Source organism: Tetrao urogallus (genome assembly GCF_951394365.1).
Source record: "Tetrao urogallus genome assembly, chromosome: 2".
NCBI classification, from domain to species: Eukaryota; Metazoa; Chordata; class Aves; order Galliformes; family Phasianidae; genus Tetrao; species Tetrao urogallus.
Genome location: NC_136814.1, coordinates 33,865,885 through 33,889,405, shown reverse-complemented (window position 1 = coordinate 33,889,405; position 23,521 = coordinate 33,865,885). Strand labels below are relative to the sequence as shown.

The window sequence follows — 23,521 nt, the reverse complement described above, 5'->3', positions numbered from 1 at the left end:
AGCACACACAGAGAGCTTAATTTGGTGTTGAGGATGTGTTCCTTCTTTTTGCTTTCATTAGCTGAGACAGCAGTAAATCTAGAGTAAACAGAAGAGAGTGACATAACTCAGCACCTAGTCATGCCTATAGAATTCACTGCAGGAAGAGGCCTCTAAGTCAAATACTTAGTTGAGTGATTTTTATGATAGCTAATAATAGCTGTAGTACTATGCAAACGAAGGTAATAAGGCAATCAAACCTATGCCTTAAGGCATTCATCTTCACGGCCAGGAAGGAGCTGTTTCTGTCTGGCTAGTGGTTTTGTTTGAAGGCTCTTCTGACACCTTTTGAATCCTTTTCATGTATTCCTGTTAAAACTGTTGGCTGCTGCTGTCATAAAATGATTTTAAGACCTCAGCAGGACATTTTTATTATTAACATGAAAGTAAGACAGGTGTTCAGGTATTGTGACAAAGATTAGAAGAACGAACCTTGTTAAATTGAGAGGTCACTCCTGCTGATGCATAGCTTTGTAGAGTTGACTTTTTAAATATCAACTGCATACTGACTCCTTCAGAAATGAGATAATTTCATGGCAGCTCCTATTAGCACCAATAACTGTGAAATTAACTATTGCTTCAACTCAGTTTTGACAACACAGAAGGGTGAGGTAGCTACACAAAGCCAAAGGGCAATGCGATTCAGCATGACTTATGCTTTGAGACAGTAGATTAGTCTGTGGTTTGTGCATCTACCAGAAAGTGGAATTTTTCAGCATGGAAGTTGAAGCTAAGTGCTATTTCCCTGTGGAGACAGAGGAACACAATATTGTTATGCTTTTTGACTTGAGAGGTTGGCTGGGATCAAGATCTTGCAAGGCAATTTGTACTGAAAGGATATGCTCTTGACTTCGAAAGATTGTATCAGCATCTCTGCATTTGGGAAGGAAATATAAATGTTTCCTAGGCAAACGCAAGCCTTTTCCAGATGGAATCTAGCCCCTAAGAGTGCCTCTCCTGCAACACCAGACTGTTGGTGCTTCTTGTTTCCACTTCTACACAATGTCTGTGCATTTTTTTTGACTAAGTAATACCCAGTTCCCTGTATTTACATTTTGACCCACTGAACCCTTCTGTACATAGGGTATAATTTTTGATCAGCTCTGTATGCAACCTCGAATAATGGCTCCTATTTGGGTGTCCAAGACTACATCAGAAAATAACAATTTTGAATGAAAAGTATATGTCACAACATCAGCTTCAAGTTAGTTCCATCCCAATGCCATTGTAATATTACTTTAATCCAGTTTTAGGGTTCTGACACACAAGTAGCTTAGTTTCTAGCAAGTTTGCTAATATGTAATAGATGTGAATGCCTGGTTTTAGCAAATTCAAGATGAGTAGACTTTGTTTCTTAACTCTAAAAAAAATGATTGCAAAATAAACCAGACTACCTTGCACTTGCCACAGGCTGTGTACAGCATGTGGGCAGCTGTCATGATGCAGTAAAAAAAAATTCCATGTTATAACCTTTTGATGAGATGGGAGGCTCTCAGAAAGCCAACTGGCTCCTTGGACAATATTACAAATGATAAGCTGAATGGGTCATGTGAATATGTGCAACTTCAGTGATGCTGATTTTATTTTGAGTACTTAGATGGATATAGAAGCATTTCAACAACTAAATCTCATGCAGGAGAGTGGCTGTCTTTCCTTTACAAATGCTTCATGTGGAACTGAGCTCAAACAAAAACAGTAAAATTGCTTTCTCCTTCAGGAATGAGACAAATTTCTCTTTTTAAGATGAGAGATCTTACTCCAATGCAGGTGCGCACTGGAAGACATGTTGCAGTATTGATCAAGCTAAATTGAAATGCTGAGAAGGAATATGTCAACATAATGGCCAGACAGCAAGGTTTCAACACAATATTTCAGTTTTTTATCCTCCTGTAGGTTTCAGTGTAGTTTTCTAAAAGAACTGAGAACATTCGGAACCTTAGATCTGTCCTGAAGTAAACATAGCATTGAAATATGCATTTTAATTTTTATTTTACTAAGTGCTGGAATAGAACATACAAGACTCTCCTTGGAATCCTTTCAAACAATGAGTGGTTAATTTTTCATAGCAGCAGTGAAAGAGAGAGCTGCATGAACAGTATTGATAATCAGTAGTGTCAGAGGTTAACTTTTATATAATCAGCTTTTAAAAATGTACTTCTACATAGAGATGATTTAGGAAAGTGCATGGAAAATGATACTACAAAGTGTATCTTCCAACTTAAAATCTTTGAATTGAGAAGGATTTTCAGTCTCTCAGCTTAGACTTCCTAAACACCTGTATTACTTTGTCCAAAATATACCTGGCTTCCAAGTGAGTTGACTCTTTACTTAAAAAAAATATTTACAAACTTGCTGCATTCTATGTCTTGGGCTGAAGTTTCTACAGACTTTGGGAGATAGGAGTCTCCTGGAAGGGTTTGAGTCTTCATAATACACTTCCCAAAATGATTTTTTTTTTTCATTTCTACAGAAATCCAGTCTGAACTTAGCATGCTCTTTTGTAGGGATAAGGTCTCTGCTGTTGAAATAAGGCAAAATACCTTTTAGGGCTGTAGCTTTCCATGGTAAGGGCAGTTTGATTTTTAAACTTTTCAGAGATTAATTAGTGAATTTATGGGAGTTGTATCTCTAAATTATTAACTACACAGGTTGCTCCAAAAGTAATGCCTCCTACTTACCTCCATAAAAACGACAACAAATACAAAGAGTGTAACAACACTATTTGATAAGGCAAAATCTCATCTATGAGATGCTGTTTTTCAAAACCGCTACCATCAGTAGCTATGCATTTTGGCCAGCAATGAACAAGAGCCTACATGACATGCTTGTAAGAATCTGTTCTAGTGGAAGTGACATGCTGTTTCACAGCTGCTATGACAATGTTGTTGCTGAAAAGCATCACCCACTGCCTCATTTTGCTTGTGTCCACTGTTTGGTCTTTATTAACATTCAGCAAGCATTGATGAATGTCAGCTGGTGCCACTTTTCTGCATGGAGGAATTCAGTCCCACATCTTTGCTTTATACACACTTCCATGCCAGATGCCATTTTGTCAGACTGCCCCTCTGCTGCCATCTGTCACACAGCAACAACACATAACTAAATACTGTTGGGAAGGTTCAACCTCTTCTGCCATACCACCAATATGATGGTATGTGTGATGTCATAGGCCAACATAATAAAAAAGGATACAAAATTCATATGAGCTGGGGAAAAATAGTAACTAAGGAAATTAATGTCACTGAGAAATTAGTTTATTTTTTGCTTGTGCAAAAGTATATGCCTTAGATGCAAGATTCAAGTCCTCTGGTTACTGTAAAGTACTTTATGAATAATCATATTAGTTAATGCACAGAGACATTGCGTATTACTGTGCTACTATCTGTAAGTACTGCTTTAGTTAAACCTTTGGCTGCAGTTTACAGAAAAACTGACATTTGTAATTCTTTGCAGTGGAGAATCCAAGTTTCAAACAAATTTAAGACATTTGCTAGAGCTAGGTCAAACTCGCTCAGTCTTCTGTGAGTAGCTGGATAAGAGGTGTGTCAGGCTTTCACTGATCCTATTCCCCCAAAATGTGAGCTTCTGTGGTGACTGTGTGTGTTGCCTTACTTTGCAATGCCACATTTTTATGAAGCAATCAGTATGGGAATCTCTGTGCCTGTCAGATTTTTTCTTTCCACATTGGAAATGAAGTATTTTTTTTCCCCACATTTTAATGGTAGAATTTATTATATATCTTTTAAATAAAGACTGATGATCTGATTCCCACATCTATCTGTGGGAAAAGTAATGGTGTTTTTTATTGCTTACTTCCTTGTTAGCTATAGAAAGAGGTTGCTTTCTGGGTCAATAATGCCATTTAAGTTAGGCCTGCATGCTGACGCACTCTGATAGCTTCTAGAGCTGCTCTTGTCAACTGATAGTGAAAGGTCAGTGTCTTACAGATTGCTGTTTGTGATAGAGAAACTTCTATGGTAAGATTTGAACTCCTTATAATGCGTTGACATTGCTGTCATGATAGTAACTGATCAGAGAAATGAAAGTTTGTTTTCGTAACAAATGTATTGCTCTTGCACACTGTGAACTTGAAAGGATTCTGCCTCAGCTGTGAGGGTACAGCCAGTTCACTTGACTGCTGTGTTATGTGTACAGGTGGAAGTCAGGTGTGGTCACTGTCCACACACGTGCTTCTGCCCTGGTTATTTTAGCACAATTAGACTGGCCACTGATGCCTTGAAAGGTAGCTGATGCAGAAAAGGTTTACAGTGTGACTGTGTGACCGCTCTATCTACATGTATGCATCAACTTTAAATGAGCCACACAAAGAGAGTCCTTTTATTATGTAAGATGCTTTCTTTTATGATATATTAGAAATCTGATAGCAAATAAAAGTCACAGTAGAAAAAAATCCAATTAATTTCCAGGTGTACATAAGGCAGCAGCCATATTAAAAAATTCTGAAAGCTAGGGGCAGCCTTTGCTTTCTCACAGATTGCCATGTTATCTCCTTGATGGGAAAGCAAGCAGATTTTATTGTGTATGTGCACAGTATTATTTTTTGCATTGCTGAAATGCCTAGCCACCCAAAACTGGGACTAGAACTCTCTTTATTAGTCTCTTGCTCCAATTTTTTTGTTGTTGTTTGCAGAGTGATTATGGGAATATGCTAGCTTGGAAGCCTTGTGTTGCTGTTCTGTTCACAGAGGCTTGACCTGTGGAGCTTAATGAATGAGGGGGATGTTTGGATATAGCTGTTAGTACTTTACTGCCTTACTTGTAAGGGACAGTTTGCAGTTTCCAAGTGTCTGTCCATGGGTAGTCTGCTTCTCTGCAGTTTAAAGAGTGAGAAGATCTGCACCTTGGGGCAGCTGTCCTTCCAATGGCTTCCTTTGAGGGTAACAATAGAGGCTGATGCAATCCTAAATGGATGTCATACAATGTAGAATACAGAGGAAGGTAAACTATGGTAACTGTTGTTAGTTTTTTTTTTTTTTTTTTTGTAACATGGTGGAGGCCTTACCTTTAACAAAAAATGTTGACAAGTAGGAACCAATACCAAGAAGTTCCTACCAAGAAGTAGGAACCAATAAATAAAATGTGCAGGATATGGCATGCATATTGTGCTATAGGAGTACTATAGGCTGGAGTCTGCAACTTCCATACAAGGATATATTCACTGTAGGTGGACATTTACTGTTCTGAATACTTAAAACCACACAATTTGCCTCCTATGATATTTTTACATTTTTGTTTTCCTTTTTACTCAATAAATGTATCAGTAAAAAATGAGAGAGCAAGAAGCAAGCTTGGCCAATATATTTTCATTTTCCGTACAGAGATTCCTTTTAACGTAGGTAGAATTCTAACCATTCTTTCCATGGTATAGTTAGCTTTGGAGAGCACTGGCAATCTGGGAGCACTGAGTTCATTGCTAAGCCAAATCAATTTAGTACCTCATGCCTCAGTGCTGGAGGTTGGTTGGGAATGTGCACTGATTTATATTTGCAGGGTTAAGTTCTGTATGGAAATTTGCTGATCAAGCAAACGAACTATTGCCATAGACTTAATAGAGCACTTGTTTTCAGAAAACAAAAACCCCCAAAACTTACCAGTAATGTTTACTAGGTATTGTTTTTGAAGAGACTGCACCACTGCTTTGTATGTTCTTGATTTTTTTTTTATCGTTTTACTTTTTTTCTTCTTTTTTCAGTACAAAAGTTAGGGCAAGAAAGTACACTGAAGGAGTAAGTGGAAATAAGGAGAGTACCAGGTGCTGTCATTATTTATTATGGAAAAAACAGGGTATAAATAAAACTTGAGAAATACTATTTCATGAGGCAGAACTCTTGGGGTGAGGAGTCAGAGGAATATGTCTTTCAGGAGGGATAAACCCAGGATTAGTGAGATCAGCTGGTAAGTAATTAACCTTAAGACATTCAGCGATTTGCTGCAATATACTTAATGTTATGGGCTCCTGAGTGTGAGATATAACTATATCATAAAAGTTTTGATGGGAGGATGTTTCGATGTCTGCAGAAACTGTGATTTTATCAGTGCTGAGGAGTGTATTAGATCTGTGTTAAATAGCAATGTTGTTTATAGAAGGACCTAAGAAGTGTCTGCCACAGTCAAAGGTCACCTTTCTTCTGGACAGTGGGAAGCTGGAGACTGCAGTTAAGCTCTAGGTGCTGTCATGGTTACTAAGTAGTAATATTTTAGTGAAAATAGTTTATGCTAGATGCAGTCTGACTCTTCTTTAGAAGCGAAGCAGAATAAAATCATAGAATCTTAGAATTGCTCAGATTGGAAAAGACCTTAAAGACTGAGTCCAACCACAACCTAACCATACCACCCTAACTCTTACAACCCTCTGCTAGATCATGTGCCTGAGCACCACATCCAAACAGTTTTTAAACGCATCCAGAGACGGTGACTCAACCACCTCCCTGAGGAGCCTATTCCAGTGCTTAATAACCCTTTCTGTAAAGAAGCGTTTCCTGATATCCAACCTAAATTTACCCTGGCAACTTGAGTCCATTTCCCCTTGTCCTGACACCTGTCTCCAGTGAGAAGAAATGAACCCCGCTCTCACTGTAAGCACCTTTCAGGTACTGGAAGAGAGCAATAAGGTCTCGCCTCAGCCTCCTCTTCCTCAGACTAAACAGCCCCAGTTTCTTCAGTCTCTCCTTGTAGGGCATATTCTCCAAGCCTTGTTGCCCTTCTTTGGACCTGCTCCACACCTCAGTTTTCTTTCTGTATTGAGGTGACCAAAACAGAACACAGTACGTGAGGATGGGCCTCACCAGTTCCATAATTAGCATTCTTGCTATCCCAGTGATTCCTAAAACTTTATTCTAAGTGTGCACTGTTTTGTCTTTCAATACAAAATATTGACATATTCAAAAATATTTCAGATCTTGTGTGAAAGTATTAATAAAGCAGGAGCAAAGCATGCCTGAGGACCTTCTCAGTTTCAGTTTTCACAGTGCCTTTGATAAGCAACATTTGGTATGTCTACATCACATACTGCAACTAAGATCATGAATGTAGCAGATATTGTGCGTGTCTTTTTTCGGTCTTTTTCTTATTCTTTTGATAGGAAAGGACTATCAAGAATTGCTATCTTGCTCTTGTTCTCTCAGTCTCTGTATCAGCAGTTAGTGATCTCCCACTGTAGCAGCTTAGTATTCTGCCATTTGAGAAAAAGGTCATAATAAAATGACAAGATGCTATGAGGCTGCATCAGTGCCCTTAGCTACAGGAATTTGTTGCTGTTCAAAAATGATTTCTTTTATAGGTGGATTTTGTCCTGAATGTTATCTGTTGTAGTGAGTGGTTTGTGGTAGATACAGAGCACGTCCCTCCTACTCCATAGTATGTTAAAGATGACTGACTTTGCAAATCACTGCAGCTTTCAGGTTGTTTTGATTGAATTATGCCATTGTTCCTTTTTGCCTTGTGTCAGATGTGTAAAAATTAATTTGTGAGTTGTGTAGGCAGTAAAAGATTGCTCTATTTCCCCACTCCCAAAGCTCCATTTCAGTTTCAGTAAACTATCAGATTTACCTCAGAGTGTTTGGATCTCTGTTCACTGGCGATCTGTAAAGCTGACTGATGCTAAAGTCAGCTATTTTCACATGATAACGTCCCAGTAACACACTAGAGTTAGAAAAATGAAATATATAAAATGTCAAATTATCCACTTTTCTCTTTGTGGCACTGAGCACAGTTGAACCTAGCTGTTACCTTCTTCCTTGAATACTATGATAAAGAACAAAAGAATGCAGCTGAAAATTATCATGCAGAACTTACTGTGTCTTTGTATGCAAACTTACGTGTTTGGTAAAACGTCAATATTTCAAGAAGGGCTCAGATAAAAAAAAAACATATTGTAGGAAGAGTACACACTGTTAATTTATTATTCTCTTGTTGAGAGATGTCTTTCTGCATTTACTTGATTTTTCTTGGACAAGTGAATGAGGTACTGTGAGATGCCTCTCCTATTGCCTGCTTTGTCGCTCCCACAGACCATCATCTAGAGTATTTGGGCCAAACAAGAATAAAAACTATATCTTGTTATGACTCAAAATTCTGATGAGCCAAATGGACTTGGACAGATAGTAAAAGCTGGACAGAAAAAGAGCTAGAATACTTGGTTGTGCATAATGGAAGACTTACAATTAAGCTAGTAAATTTGTGTTCTAAGCAGACATATAAGAATTGATGATGGTTTTGGAGTGTTGAAGCTTTTGGAGAGGTATTTTTTTTATAGCTTCCCTTCCATCTTATTAAGGGGAATCTTTCACAAGAATCTGTTTCTTGACATTTAGACATCCAGACATTTTCTTTCTAAAATAAATCTGGAAGTTATTTCTTCAAGATTTATCATGTGAAAAAATCAGAGTGCTGCTCTGAATCAAGAGCGGGCTGCCAAAGAAGTAATTCATGAGCCTGCTTTTTTATGAAAGTTGTCAGTTTCTTCTTGCTAATGGGCTTCTCTTCTGGGAGCACGATCTTCTACACGGTCTCCAATGTCACTGTGAAACACCTCTCAGATGTTTATCTTGAATTTGGCTTCAGATATGGATACGTTTCATACATTTCTGTACATTTAGTTCATTCAGCAATCACTGAAGTGTACTAGATTTCAAGAATGTTCAGGGTACTTCACATTCTCCAAAGCAAAGAATGTTTCACTTCTTTCATAAATGTTCAATTTCAATGGCACTTCCAGTTGGAGTCTTCAGTAAGGAGCTTTAGAAACATTAATGAGCTTGGCTGTTAAATGCCCTTAGATAAATATAATTAACCTCATACTGCAGATGGCAAGTTTTATTCACAGAATATCTCCTTAATTGGAATAGGAAGAGACTCTAGCCTGGCTAACCCCTGTCATTTAACTTTATTTCCTATGAAATTGAGAATTTAAATTGTGACTTATCTCCAGCTCTTGCTGTATGCTGTCAGAAAGCAGAGATAGAAGAGGTTAATGGCTGCCTCACTTTTATGAGACAGGAGAAAAAATGAGGCCTGAGGAGGGACATCTGTCTTGTTCCATGTGCACTTAAAAGGTTTTTATTAAGGCATGAAAGGTTGCGTTGTTCTGTGCTTTGTCCTTTTGTTGCTTATCTGTTCACTGATGTGCTGCCAATAATTCAATAAACGAATTTCTTAAAATATATCCTATTAATTTATCTTAAACCTCATGTATGTGGTATGTGGGTAATCAAAAAGCATGAAAAAGAGAGTTAAGGAATCTGTTTTTCTTTTCCCCCTTAAATCCAGAAACCGTATCTAGTGAGAGAGGCAGCGATGCTTAAGGGTCAGATTTGGGAAGCGTCCTCGCCAGGCGTGCGTTATTTACTCTTCACCACACCCCCCGCCTCAAGAATCAAGTAAACAGCTCCCGAAGAATTGTGTTTGCTAACAATCAAAACATGATTTTCAACTATGTCTTTTGAAGTAGGATAGAGAAAAAGAAATTTTCTGAGATCTAAAAAATTTTACTATTTTATTTTAGTCACATCTGTATATGCATGAACTTCTGCAAAGTGTCAGAGGAGAAAGGGATTTTTTGATACTACAGCTGGAGGACAAAAGAAGTGAGATGGAGAGACTCTTCACAAGCCCGCTCTTCAGTTTGGTACAACAGTTTAAATTACTTCCATACTCCCTGGCATATGAAGTAAAAGAAAGAAATGTAGTAGAATTAGTTGGTAGTCTCTGGATACTTGGGTATGAATGATCTGAACTTATTTCTGTCCACTGTCTTGTGTATATATATTGAATTCTTGGAAGATTTTACAGACATTGTGTATGTCTAGGTTTCAGGTGTAGTACTTAGTCTGTGTATTGACCCAGAGGTTGAAACTCCTGCAGTATAAGCAGTGCTGTAATGAGCACTGGACATCAAAAAGGCTCCCATTCTGGCCAAGGTTTGGCATCACACTTTGTGTTTCATCTCCACTGGCTGAGTTTCCAAAGGGACAATTCCTTAATAAGATGTCATAGTCTGTTCTCCTGTACTTGTCTTCATATAAGTAAAAGATAGCAACATGGTAACTTGAGAAGCTTATTCAAACAAAACCACTGTTCCATTTGAGGCTGGGTATTACTGTTTCACTAAGTACTTTCGGGTGTTTTGACTTGTATAGAAGAGAGTAGTGTTGCACACTTCCTAGATGAGAAGCAGTAAAATTTTTGAAATTTAGGGAAATATTTCAACTTTCATCACTTCTGGAGACTGTTGAAAATTCAGCTTTGGCAGGTAAAGGAAACTGGAAACCATTCTTAGTTTAGGAGATCCTGGACTATAGCTTACTCAAATTCTGTTGTCTTAATTTATCTACACCTTGTTTTAAGCAAAATAAAATACAGTTCCATTTTGGTATCTTTTAGTGTATACGTTTGGGAGTTTGCTTCTGTGAAAGCTCACACTGAGAAGTAGAGTTTTGCCCAGAAAGTATGTCACTGTGGGTAAGAAAGTCACACAATGGTGCCAGACCCCCAGGACCTAAGAAGTATTTAAGACCAATTTGCCCCATTGTGAATGTCCATCTAGTGCAGTTCTGGGAGGGCTCTCTATGCATAATTGTTTACACTGGAATGCTGTTTTTCATGATTGATGCATCACTGTCAACATCAACAATAGCTTTCTGCACCAAAGAAAGTTGTGCAAATGAAAAAGAGGGAGAGCTCCAAGGAATTGCTGCCTTTCCAATAGACTCTTGTGGTCAGTACCATACAGATGTTTCATAGCCTACAGTTTGAGCAACTTTGCCATCCTTGTATTTAGACTATTGTGTGATAAAAAATAGTAATACTACTAAAAATAGTAGTACTACTGACAGATCATAGAAACATCCCCACACGTGTTGAGAAATATGTTATTTCTCAAATGAGTATTATTCATACATTTTCTGTCCTACAGGTTGCATGGTACTCCACAAAAGCAGAATCTGTAAAGATATTTCCTGTTTCTTGTTCAGTTCTTTTGCATTTTTCAATATAAGAAAGTATGGCCTAAGTACAGTCTTTTTTTAAGACACTCAACCCCATTTATTAAAAGGCATAAGTGTATGTTTTCCTGGATAATATCTATTCCTGTTTGAGTGCATAGGTGAGAAGGAATGGTCTATGTATGTATTTTTCTGAAATAATCTCATGTCTCCTAGGTAAGACAATATTTGATTTTGGACTGTGTTAATGCATCTAATCAGCTTTTGAAGAAACTTGAGTATAGTAGTCTTCAGGAAATGTTCACACTCAGTTAGTGGCTCTTTATTTTTCATGTTTGTTCTGTGGTGTTCTTGGTAATAGCATTTGTGGATATGAGTTTGGATCATCTAAAATTCTCCAAAGCTATTTAATTATTCCTTTTATGACCATGGCATGGTATGTCTTGGATATCTCAAGTCCTTTCCTGTTATACAGTTGGCTGAAGTACCTCTTCCAAGCTTTGCCATCTTGCACTTTCAGGGAATCTGCTGACAGCAATAGAAATATGCTGCAGTGGCTGTGGAAATTTATATTTGGCAATAGATGGGGAAGTTATGATTGCAATTGAGACTGTCTATGACTGAACTATGACTGCAATTGAGATAAGACACCTCGTTAGCTTAATTGCTATCAGGTTCCTTTGGAGTGAGTGTCACTTCCTGTTAACGCTCAGCACTGTCTGAATTGAATAATGATCACAGAACGATAGAAGGATTCAGGTTGGAAGGGACCTTTAAACGTTTTCTAATTCCAGTGCCTCTGCCATGGCCCATATAATCATAGAATTGCTCCGGTTGGAAAAAACCTTAACGATCATCAAGTCCAACCACGACCATCCCTAGTTAATTCCCTGCAAATACAAATAATTGAGTTAACAAAAATTATGCAGGCTTTGGCAATTCATTGCTTAGTGAATTCAAGTGTATTGGATGCCTCAAGTGGGCTTACATAGGTTAGTATAGCATTGAAGAGTCTGGTTACCTGTGTGCTAGAAATAAGGGGAGGTATTGGCAGGTAGCCTAAATTCCTGAGTTTTGCCAGTAGTATGAGATGATTTTAAGTCCGCTGTCTTGGTAGCTTCTGAGAGCACTGCTCAATCATTATAGTGAACCTGTGAATCAGAAAGGGGCAGTGGGAAAGAAGCGTGATTAGGGCACTTTTAGCAATTTTACTGGTTCCTCATAAAATACAGTATCAAGTGTAGTACTCCATGAGGCATCACAGTTAATTGACCTCAAATATGTAAAATATGAATGAACTTTTAGACTATCTTCTGGCTGTAGTAAAATGGATAACAGCTAAACTAAAGCAAGCTTAACTGGAAAATGAGTTAACTACAGGGTGATCTCAAATAATTTTCTTGATGTGCCTCACAGAGATATCTTCTTGTTATTGTGGTGATATCACCTCCTTATTGTGGTGATAAAGATAGGCACAAGAAATGAAATAGAATGCAGAAGACTGGTTCTAGCAAACTCTTTGCTGGTGGAAGGAAGCTATATGCCTTGGAGTATTGCTAGCATTATCTGTTTTTCCCAGTCAGAGAAAGGCTGAGATGAGTTTTCGTAACAGAGACAAAACGCTGACTGGCCATCAGAAGTATGAAATCATGGGGTGTTTAAAACCTTTCAGGGAAGCCAATGAAAATGAATGCTAATGATAAATAATCTAGGTTCCCAAGGGACTCCTTCCTGTGCTATGCTGGCTTTCCTGAAGAAAGGTCAACAAAAATAGTTATGTGCTAGCACTGTTATTTTACAAAGGCAAATAAATTTGTGTTTTCTATTTCCTGAAGTCAAATATAAATATCTTACACATTTCAAGGCTCTTTTCGTTACCTTAACGTGAAACCTAAAAAAGATTATGGTTTACTCTTTCCATATGGATGGAAATCCATTGACATTATTGACATTTGTAATGATGGGATTAATTTATCCCATTAAAATTAATGCAAACAAGGTTAGGTCTGAGACAAAGTAATGTAGATTAGCATGACAGATGCAATAAACTTGTTCACAGAGATGCAGAGATTTAGTGAATGGAATTCCTTTCCCACTCCATCTGCAACCCAGAGGCACTTCTGGATGAGGAGGGGGTCAGCTAGTGAGCTTTAGCTGGTTACACTCACTGCTTTTTTTTCTGTCTTCAGATATCTCAGCTTATGACAGAGACTAGTCGAGAGGGCCTGACTGAAGCAGCATTGAACCGCTACAATGCAGATAAACCCTCCTTGTACAGCTTCCCTGCTTCCCAGAGCACATATGTTGCTGCTGATGTATCCACAGGCACCTCGGTGGCAGCATCTTTTTTTGCCAGGTAAGAAAGACCTCTCAGATTTTACTTCTCTGGAAATATGATTTATTTCAAAGAAAATTCTGTAGTGAAGACATGGGGTTGACTAACTACAGCACGTGTCAAGAGATGACAACTCTATCACAATCTTGCTGAATTACCATGAAAATATTTAATGCACTTGTGTGCATTTGTCTCTAAGATGGGGATGATGCTTCTACCCTTTTCTTTAAAATCACACTTAAACTCTTGATTTGGGTAAAAATGTGATTGCATTTGCAGAATACCAGATTTAGTGCGATTTTTTTTGGTGGGGATTCTCTGATAGAGAAGGGTGCATCAGAGTTAGTTTTTGAGACAGGCAATAAATTATATTGCTGTCTGGAGGGGGGTAGTTCTCTTTGGTAGACAGTCTTCTGATTTCTGTAGTGAATTTTATTTCCGTCTAGGCAAATTATCATGACTTATACTTACAGATGGATCATTTAATGTTTTTGTTTCAGTTTCTGTTTCTGCCATGCTTTTGAATTGACCTGACAGACTAAAACTCAGCCTCAGAATACCCTTTCTGTTGAGTACTGAGTCAGTGTTTCCAATTGAGGAATATTATGGTTATCTCTATTAATTTGTTGGTAAAATAATTTGTTAAATAGGCATAACAGGTGATAAGTGAAAAATTCACTTTCAGCAGTGGAAATATTTTTTTTCTGTGCAGAAATATGCTTTCTAAATAGCAATCTTTTCAGCCCACTTGAATTCTGATGTAACTGATGAAGTTGAAATAATCTTTGTCTTCTAATACTCTTCAATAATTAGAAGATTGACTTGGGAAGAGTTGTGGAAATAATGAAATAACAAGAAAATAAACTATTTTCAAATAATGAATTTCAAAACACTGAGTGAATTTATGAGTAACTGCCCCAGGCATATTCAAGTTAGCCTCTTTCCCTTTACAAGGCTAACTATTAGTAATTTCACACAATTCTATTTCATTATCAAGCTAAATGGAAAAATTACAAAGTTGCTGAATTTTGAAGATTGTAAGTCTGGAATGAAGGTATTCCTCTTCTTTTTTTTTTTTTTCTCATGTGAGGACTGCATGCATTCAACCAGTGTAGCGTGATAAATGTATCGTGTAAAAGGGTTAAGAGATGAATTTTCAGAGGAGCCAGTGAATGTTGTTCGGGACAGCTGTGATGTTTTTCTGTACAGGTGTGATGCTGCAGTAGCAAATATGAATGAGGACAGTAGTCATGATTTGCTATCATTTTCTGTTCAACTTCAGGCAGTTTAAATAAAAAGTGTTGAATATAATGTCTAGCTCACATGGTAATATCTAACTTGAGTGCAGTGTGGGATTAATGCAAATATTAGCATGAATTGGTTATGAAGATTGCTTAACTCATTTGCTCTTCATTGTTGCATTGTTTATGCTGATAGAATTCATTTTCTCTAAATATACACAGCCGGAATGCAGGAAACTAAACGTACTCAAAACCCATCATGAGAATCCCATCATTTTCAGTACTCTTAGTTTCTAGCTGATGATGTGAATTCTTGGCTATCATTGTCTCAGAAGTGAGATCTCACATTTAGGCTGTTTATTTTTTAACTGTACCTAGCAAGATGGAAGGGACTAATTTAGTTTGGATTATTATATTTAATTAGTATCATTTATATAAGTCTGTTTAGCTCTGGACTTCATATTATTCCATCTGCTGATAGTTCAAGAAGAAAATCTAAAGAAAATCTTTAGTGCATAACATTTTAACAAGAAAGTCCACAACTTGCTTTCAAAATGTGACCCCTCATGTTAATTTTTCTTTTTATCTCATGTGCCTGGCATTTTGGTGAAGTTTTGGTAGAAAGGATAAGAATCTGCATGTTATATGTGTTATAAAATATGAAGTAGAAGGCAATGATTAGGAGACTCTTTACAATGGTGCTGTGTTATAATAAAAAAAATGTCATTCATTCCAGATTATGAATCCTAAGCTTTTTTGGATGTGCCAAATGGAGTAGTGACTTCCTGTTTGTATGCATGTTGTATGTGACGTTATGGTCAATAAGTAAGAATTGATTACATACAAAGTTTGCTAATTTGTAGTTGAGGCTGGAAGTGGAAAAATGGAAAATATTCTTTTGGAATTTGAATCATGTAACACAGCATTTCATTCTGGTCCTTAACAGCAAAATGAACTTCAAATGAGCCTCAGATATAAGTCATCTATCATCTTGGAAAAAAAATCCAATTAACTAAAATGTTATAGTATGAAGGAAATGCCAAGGCATTCATGAGAACTTCTCATTGTAATTACTTGAGAAACATCAGGAGTGAAATAGACTGAGAACTAGGAGCTTACTGTTTTTCTGTTCTCAGGTACTGCTGGTCCAATAGTGCTACACACTGGCTAGTCTACAGCTGGCAATGAGCTATGGAAAAATTTCTGAAGGCCTTGGGAGACTTCTCATTTATCTCAATACTTAATTGCCATGTATCATGATTGATACCTAACAGATTGCCCAACCATTTAAAAAGATGGCAACTTCTGTAAATTGTCATTTGTTGGGATATTGCTGCAAAATAATCTATATATACACACACACGTATACTGTCCCATGGGAATTCTATGTTTTAACGGAACAGTGAGAACTGTCCAAAGTACTGTGCTGGCAGGTTTATGAATATTAGATGATACTGATATGAATAATTAACTTCTAATGGTGATTTGGGTGCAGATACTGAATCCAATCAACGGTCCTTTCAATGACAAGCGATAAATATACCTTCCTTTTAAGGGCTGTAGTTTATTTTAGTCTCAATTTAGTATTGTCTTCTAATAAGTACTATATTTGTGATAAAGATTAATTTAATGAGTGTGGTATATGTTAAGATTATTTACAATAAAAGAATAATTTAGGATATAGAGCATTTAGGATTGGTACATGAGTTAACTTTTGCTTCCGTTTTGAATCTTTGTTGTAAGAAGCACTGCATCTTTGAACAATTGCAGCTTGAAGTAAAGTAGCCTTGTATCTTCTGAGCAAATTGTAAGAGTGTGTCACCACCTGCTAAGGAAGAAGTGTGTTCTATTGTTAATGTTACTTTAGAAAGGACATTCTATTGCTGGTCTCTGTGGAGATCTAGCAGGACAAGGAGTTTTGTATGAAATCTTGCTCTTATCTCTGCTAGTTTCTGCATGGGGAAGACTTCTGGGACACGGACTTCAGCTTTGACCTGGCTATCCTGTAAATAAACTTGCCTTTCTGAATTAAAATTTCCTGTTGATCTAACCTGTGGAGTCTCTCAAAGCATGGTAACACAAAGCAGGACCTAGAAGTCATGTACATGATGCTACTCTTGCAGATGCCCCAAGGCATGTACGTGTTTTTGAAATCCAGTACAGAAGTATCTGGAATTTTGAGTTATGTCTTATTTTGAGAAGGAATAAGAATATAAATCTTTAACTTTGTATCTAGCTGACATGTAGCTGCTCAGCATGAGATAATCTACACTGAGATGACCCTCCATTCCTGAAAGAATGCTGGTGACCCTTTTTACACTCAATTCCCATCACTGTTAGTTTGGCAGCTGGGGGAGGTGAGGCAGTGCTGTATTAGAAAGGGATATTATGAGTGTTCCGTTCAAAATGCTGCTAATTGCTTCATGAATTTCCTTTCCATTCATGCAAATGCTTTTTAAATTAATTAATTGATTTATTACATTCTTTGACCTACCACTCCAGACACCCCAAAACATTGAGACTCATGCATACTGGATTTTTCACACATGTGAAAAGTTATCAGCTGGTCACATACCTTTTGATTTTCACTATATTTTTCTTATAGATGCAGTATTACAAGGCTTCTGTTGAAGTCTGAACGATCTTTCTTCCTATGGGGAAAAAAAAGCCTTTGAAGCCTGAAGGCTCTGAATTGAGGAACATCTGGGTTTACTCTTTTCATTGAAGGTTAGGAAGTGCTTTAAACAAATTCTTCCATTTGAAGTCCAGGCTTGAATTTTTCAGAGTCTAGTGAATATTCACAGAAATGACAGCATGGGCTTATATATATGCAGCAAAGTGTATGTAAGAAACAGAGACAGTGGCTATGCTGCTTTTCTGTATCTTTTCTGTAGAAAGCTCAGATAAGATTTTGAATATTTTAGAATGGTGTGACTGCAGATAACCCCAAAGAGTGGTGGACACAGCTGCTTTTTCAAGCCATGCAGCAAGCTAGGCAGTAATTCACTGGCTTAAACACTGCTTGAGAAGTTTTAGAGGTCAGCTAGTGCTGCCCTCAGTCTTCTTGAGAGAGTACTATTTTCTGAGACTTATGTGAAAACTTATTTTGGTTTCTTGCTGTTTAGACTCTTTCATTAACACAACAAGCAGGTTAAATGATTAAATTATGGTCACGCTCTCAGATATTTTTAAGGAGTATGTATTTGTCATGGTTTTAATAAATCTGATCAGAATTTCTATTCTTTTCTCTTATCCTCATAACATACTTGATAATAAATGAGTAAAGAGCATGTTGTTAAGGTTAAAGGTCCATGAGCTGTCAGCAGGAATTCTGGCAACAATTTTTAAAACATCAGTAAATAATTTTTACAAATATTGCTGCCTTTGAAGACTGTATTGGGCCTGACTAGTCAGGAAAATTTCAGTGTCAGTGATCTCAGTCAACCTGAAAGACCATGAAAAAATATTTTAAATAGGCATCTAAGTTAGGGCGTACCATTTTGGGGGCTGGTTTTTCACACTTGCTTGGTATTTATTAGTAATGTAGGATATCTATGTTTGTAAGCACTACTTTGCTGTGTTCCCCATTGGTGTAAGAGCCTTAACACATGCTGTTTCTTCCTTTTATTGGTGTTATTTCATGTGTATTAAGTAACTGCCAATCAGAAGGGAAACTTGACTCCTCCAAAGCCAAAGAAAGCTAGTAGTTGGGGCCTAAAGAATACACTGCCTCTTTTTCTCTGACTTGATGTAAACAAAAATGCCCCAGCAGAGAAGACTGTGCTGCCTGCAACAGTAGCCTAGTAGTTGAATCAGTGATCTCATATGTTGAAAAAAAAGAGTTAATTGTCACATCTGGATGAGGGAAAGCAGAGATATTTGAATAATGTCTGGTTTTGCATGGCTGCTTTATCTTACTGAAACAAAGATTTAAGAATCTATATTCATTTTAGCCTTGGGTTGGAGATCTGTTTGTGATATGTTTAATTTGGCATTGGCTATAAACAGAAATGGTTTGAAACTTCATGCTAATTAGACGTACTTTTTATTGGTGGCAGGTTAATAGATGTTATTCAGAGCTTAAAATTCAGCTAATGGACCTTGGATTTTAAACAGGATTTTGGGAATAACCCACGGAACCATGAAAAGAAATTAGCTGAAGTTACTCTTAAATTATCAGAACCCTATACTTGTGGAGTTACGTTCTCTCTTTGGCCTCAAAGCACATAACTGATAAAAGGACCTAATTCCTCCTTGTATTCTAGTATCGAAAGAAGACACTTCAGATTTACAGGGAGGTTTACTGTAACTTAACAAGTATAATTTTCTAGACTGTTTTATTAATAATTATTTAGAACTTGTACATAACGTAAAGTAAAAGATAACTATACAGAGAAATTGGAATTCCAATCCATGAAAGCTCTCTTACTTTGATGTTATGCCTGTATCAAAATATGCTGCACCTGCTTCTGTGCACTGCATGAGATGAGTGTTTTCTCATCCATACTTGCGCCAGATCTAGAATGCATTGTATTGATGGTGATGGCAATGAAGTCATCACTGAATAATGTTATTTACTGAATAATATTATTGAAGTGTCCATCAAGATTTGGAGTTTCTTATGTAACATGTCTTTCACAGTTTTTAGAAATCTTGATAATGTACTCAATAAAGCTCCCAATTCCCATCTTTTTCTTTTGAGACTGCTTCTCTGTGATGCAATCCCATTTCATTTAATGAATTTCTGGTTCTGCAAAGGAAAGAGCAAGTACCATGAAACTTTTTCTTGTTCTGAGATTGTTTTAAAACACTCTCTTAAGTGTACTTCGTTATATTCATTGATTCTGATATATATTGCCTGAAAACGAGAATATTAACATTTTTTCAGATCCCTGTAAGTATATGTGGTGCTTAGTAACATCTCTTTTTCCCTGTAAATGTGTGAGTGCCTTGCATTATTTTTTACATTTTTATGTATATAAGTTTGTGGATGCTTGTTCAGTATTCATTTGCCCTATTAACTTTATATGATCAATTTTGTTCATTTTAAAATTAAAACAAGCAAAAAAATAACTTGGGGAGACCAATATAATACATTTTTATATTTTCACTATATATATATATAGTGAAAATGCTAAGTCATGGCTTGAACCAGTGATTGAGCACCTGGTAGGAAGGCAGGGCCAACCCCGGGCGGCTCAGGTGCATGCAATGCACTTGAGTGACCAGAAGGAATGGAGCAACCCCTTCCCAGACCTCATTTAAAGTTTAGCAGTAGTGGAGGCGAGGGCATCTTGCTGGAGATCCCTGCCTACATGAGGCCTTTCAAGGGTAAGCAGATTCTTTCTTTTATTTCTCTGCCCTCATCTGCCACATTTGAGCATATCCTCACTTGTTGCAGCCTAGGACTTTCTACTACGCTGTCGGTGCTATGCTTTCCACCGTGTTACAGCATTAGAGTATGTACATAAATTTTGCCTCAATTTTATCTAAGTGTTTTGTAGCCCTTGTCAAAGCAGAAGACAACCAATACTTTCTCTCCTTGGTAGTTGGCAGTGGCCTTTGACTAATGTTTCTGTTATGGTGGCTTTCTCTGTTAGTGCTTCACTGAGTACTGCTGTTACAGATAAGAAGCTTCAGATCTGCAAATCACAGTGTGGGGCCACGTTCTTGTTTCAAGCCAAGTCTTATGTGATGTGAACTGATAAATGCTTTGTATTAGAGAGGAGAATTTTGGATACCATGATATGTCACTGAGGCACTGATTATCTTTGTGGCTTGATGAGGAAGGAAGCTGTTTTCATAGACTTGCATTCTTAATTCTCACGTGTGATTTTGAGCATTCAGTACTCAAGTGTATGAAGGCTAAATTAACTCTGCTTTCCATACCTTATGTTGGAACAGTGGTAATTCCTTTAGTTTAGTGATAACCAGTGTGAGTTCCTGCTGATTTCAATAAATTTCAAAGGGGGAGGATGACTAAAGATGGTTTGGCCTTCTAATTTCTAAGAGCTTTTGAGTACTAGGCTATTTGCAGTGTGAACATCTGTTCCCTGTTGATTTTAGGAAAACTTAGAAGAAAATGAAGCTATTTCCTTCTCTCACAACTCCTCAGCACTGCCTTTCGCTTCACCTGACATGAACATGGAGAATAATTGCTTTTAGCATATGCAGTAATCCTGCAGCACCTGTTACCAAAGACTCCTGGTGTTTAATCTTGGCTTTTTGCTTTTAGGGCATTGGAAATAAAAATGGACATCATTAATCTTCTGACTTCTACTGTAGCTGTGACTGCCAACTGTAGTAGATGCAGCTTCATTTTGATTTACTGTTTTGCATATTTCTTGCTAAATCAGGAGATCTGATTTATGGTGTCTCTGTCTTGGTTTGCAGAGAGAGAAAGATGAATGAATGTAGTTGCACTGTCTATAGAAGAAAATTATGGGTATTGCCAGTTATTTTCTCTCTGTTTTTTAACACACGAGACTAACCTTCTCTCAAAGAGATCATAAATCCTTAGTAACAAGACTTTTTCCTAAACACCTGGAAGTTCAGATCAGCAAACTTTTTATTCTACTTACTGATTTCCCGTTTCAAGAAGTACTGTTACAGTTCTGTCTGAGTAGCCTTGAAACTCCAGCTGTGATATACCCTGTCTGCAGAGTTCTCCACTCAGCTGCTCAAAGATTCAGTTGAAATGTTGATGTAATCTGCCTCTTCTATTCAGTTGCCTATTTTAAGGAGATGAGTAAATATTCAGTTTATTTAAAATCTCTGTTTTTCTGGTTAAATTTCTTCCATGGATATAAATGTCCATTTAGGGTATAGACAAAGAAATTCACTTAGACTGTGTATTAATCATCCTCATTTGAGTAACCAGACTAAAAACTGGTACTAGTAACTGGTAAGACAATTGTTTTTTTACTATCTCAGCAGTTATGAGAGAAAGAGACCAAGTTACTCTATTGTGCTAGTTACATCAATAGTCTCTTTGAATTTAATGAAGAATGATGATTAAGTGAAATCTGTAGAAATCTAGACAAAGAGAGAAAAAAAATAGTAGAAGTTACTTCCATTTCCTGTCAGAATATCTCTTCGTATGCAAATACAGGGTAAAATCAGACATAATTTCATTTCTTTCATCTTCCTTTCAGAAAGAAAAAAGTACATAGAAATTGAACAGCATTGTGTCTTTTGTTCAGGCTATCTGTAAGCAAGCTGAGTTGCTAATCTGTCCAGGACAGAGCATATCAACACTGTACAAAATTTCGAAGTTGCCTACTTCTGTGGTTTTTTTTTGTTTTTTGTTTTTTTTTTTTGTTTTTGTTTTGTTTTTTTTTTTTGTTTTTTTTTTTTTATTACTGAAGTGGAAACTATAAATCTAATCTTTTTCATTTCAAGAGCTGTTTCATTTCCAGTTCTTCTCTATTACCATGCTTTTGCCTTTCTGTGGTGATATTGTCATTTTATTATGACAAAACTACTTCAGTTCATCGATGTGATCTTGCTTGAGTTATGTCCAACTATGTGTAGGACAGCACTGTCAGGAGATTCCTAAGAGCACAATGACCTTTGGTTTAGAACAGTTAATTAGCTTTGGACTTAAGATTTGAATCTTGCTTATTTTGAGTCATCTTGGGTGTCTCCACAAGATACTGCATAGTAGAGAATGCAAGTAGGTGAGAATACTTGTAACAGGATACAATAACAAAAATAAATGAATAAATAAATGACAATGAGTTTAGGATTATGGAAAGTACATGTTGGTCATACTGTTTGGAAATGTTTCTCTTGAGGTTACTATGATGTTAGTTAAGCACAACAGGTACAATGCATGTGGATTTCACTGAGCTATTTGGATTAATACTCTATGGTCTCTTAATTAGAGTAAGCAAATGAAATTTGGAATGCATTTAATAGAAAAAGAATAGATGAAACTAAGTACTATGTTAAATTACTCATGTTGGAATTTTCTAGAGATAGAGGATGTTGCAGGATGTTAAATGGATAAATATTACACCTTTCAGGTGATGCTCAAAATGTGGTGTTGGGAAGATTGTTATCCGGGCCAGTGTTATATACCACTGTCAAATGTAATACCATAAACTCAGGAATAAAGAATATAGACTATATTTACAGATTAGGAGTCTGTGTACTGAGAAGCACTTACTGGAAAGGATTTGAACATTGTGGTTAATTAGTTGCATTATGAGTGCACAAAGGGCCACTGTGGCCAAGAAGGCTAATGTATCTTTTCAATATCTGCAAGAATAAGAAGATATGAAAAGAGATTGGGATGTTACTTTAACTCTGCTTTTTGAATAGATATTCTAGCACTGCTAGGATATTCTCTTTAATTCTGATGTGTGCAGCTCAAGAAAGATGCTGAAAAAATGAAGAGGTTGTAGAAAAGACACTGAAATTGTTTGAAATTTGGAAAACATGCCTTCCAGCAGCTTGACTTCTTTAGATTATCAAACAGACTTAGGGAGAGATGTTGGCAGTGCACAGGAAACCCCAGCATGGAACAGAAATATGATACTAAAGGACTTGAGTCCAGCAGACAAAAGCTTGTCAAGATGTAATAGCAGGAAGTTGAATCTAGACAAACTCAGTGTTGTAATGAGATGTGCTTAGTTAAGAAAGGGCAATGACCCATTGAAATGAACAAGAGTAGCAGTGCATTTGCTTTTAGTGTGTGTTTTTTCAATTAAAAAAGATATTTGAACAAGAAAAAAAAAAAAGACTGTTGTTAACCACAGTTTGTGGTTTTTAAGAGATTCAATGTTGGGAAGATCCATTGCTTTTTCTATGCAGGAAGTTACATTAAAGAATCATAATAACCTCATTTAACGATCTGGGAAGACGTATTCATCAGTGTTCAAGATACAGCACCAAAGAGTACTATTTCTGTTCCTCTATCAGCCAAAAATGCTGTAATGAAA

The 23,521-nt window shown here is 36.9% G+C and overlaps 1 protein-coding gene across 1 annotated transcript in view; it reads left to right on the top strand.

The window, feature by feature from the left end:
• The window catches only part of KIF26B (kinesin family member 26B), a gene marked incomplete at both ends in the record, with an annotated part of 191,690 nt that overhangs the window by 10,119 nt on the left and 158,050 nt on the right, over positions 1 to 23,521 (top strand). Inside the window, one exon of the mRNA XM_079550307.1 lies at positions 13,190 to 13,356. Coding sequence (XP_079406433.1) covers positions 13,190 to 13,356 — 167 coding nt within the window. The remainder of the gene's footprint in view (positions 1 to 13,189; positions 13,357 to 23,521) is intronic.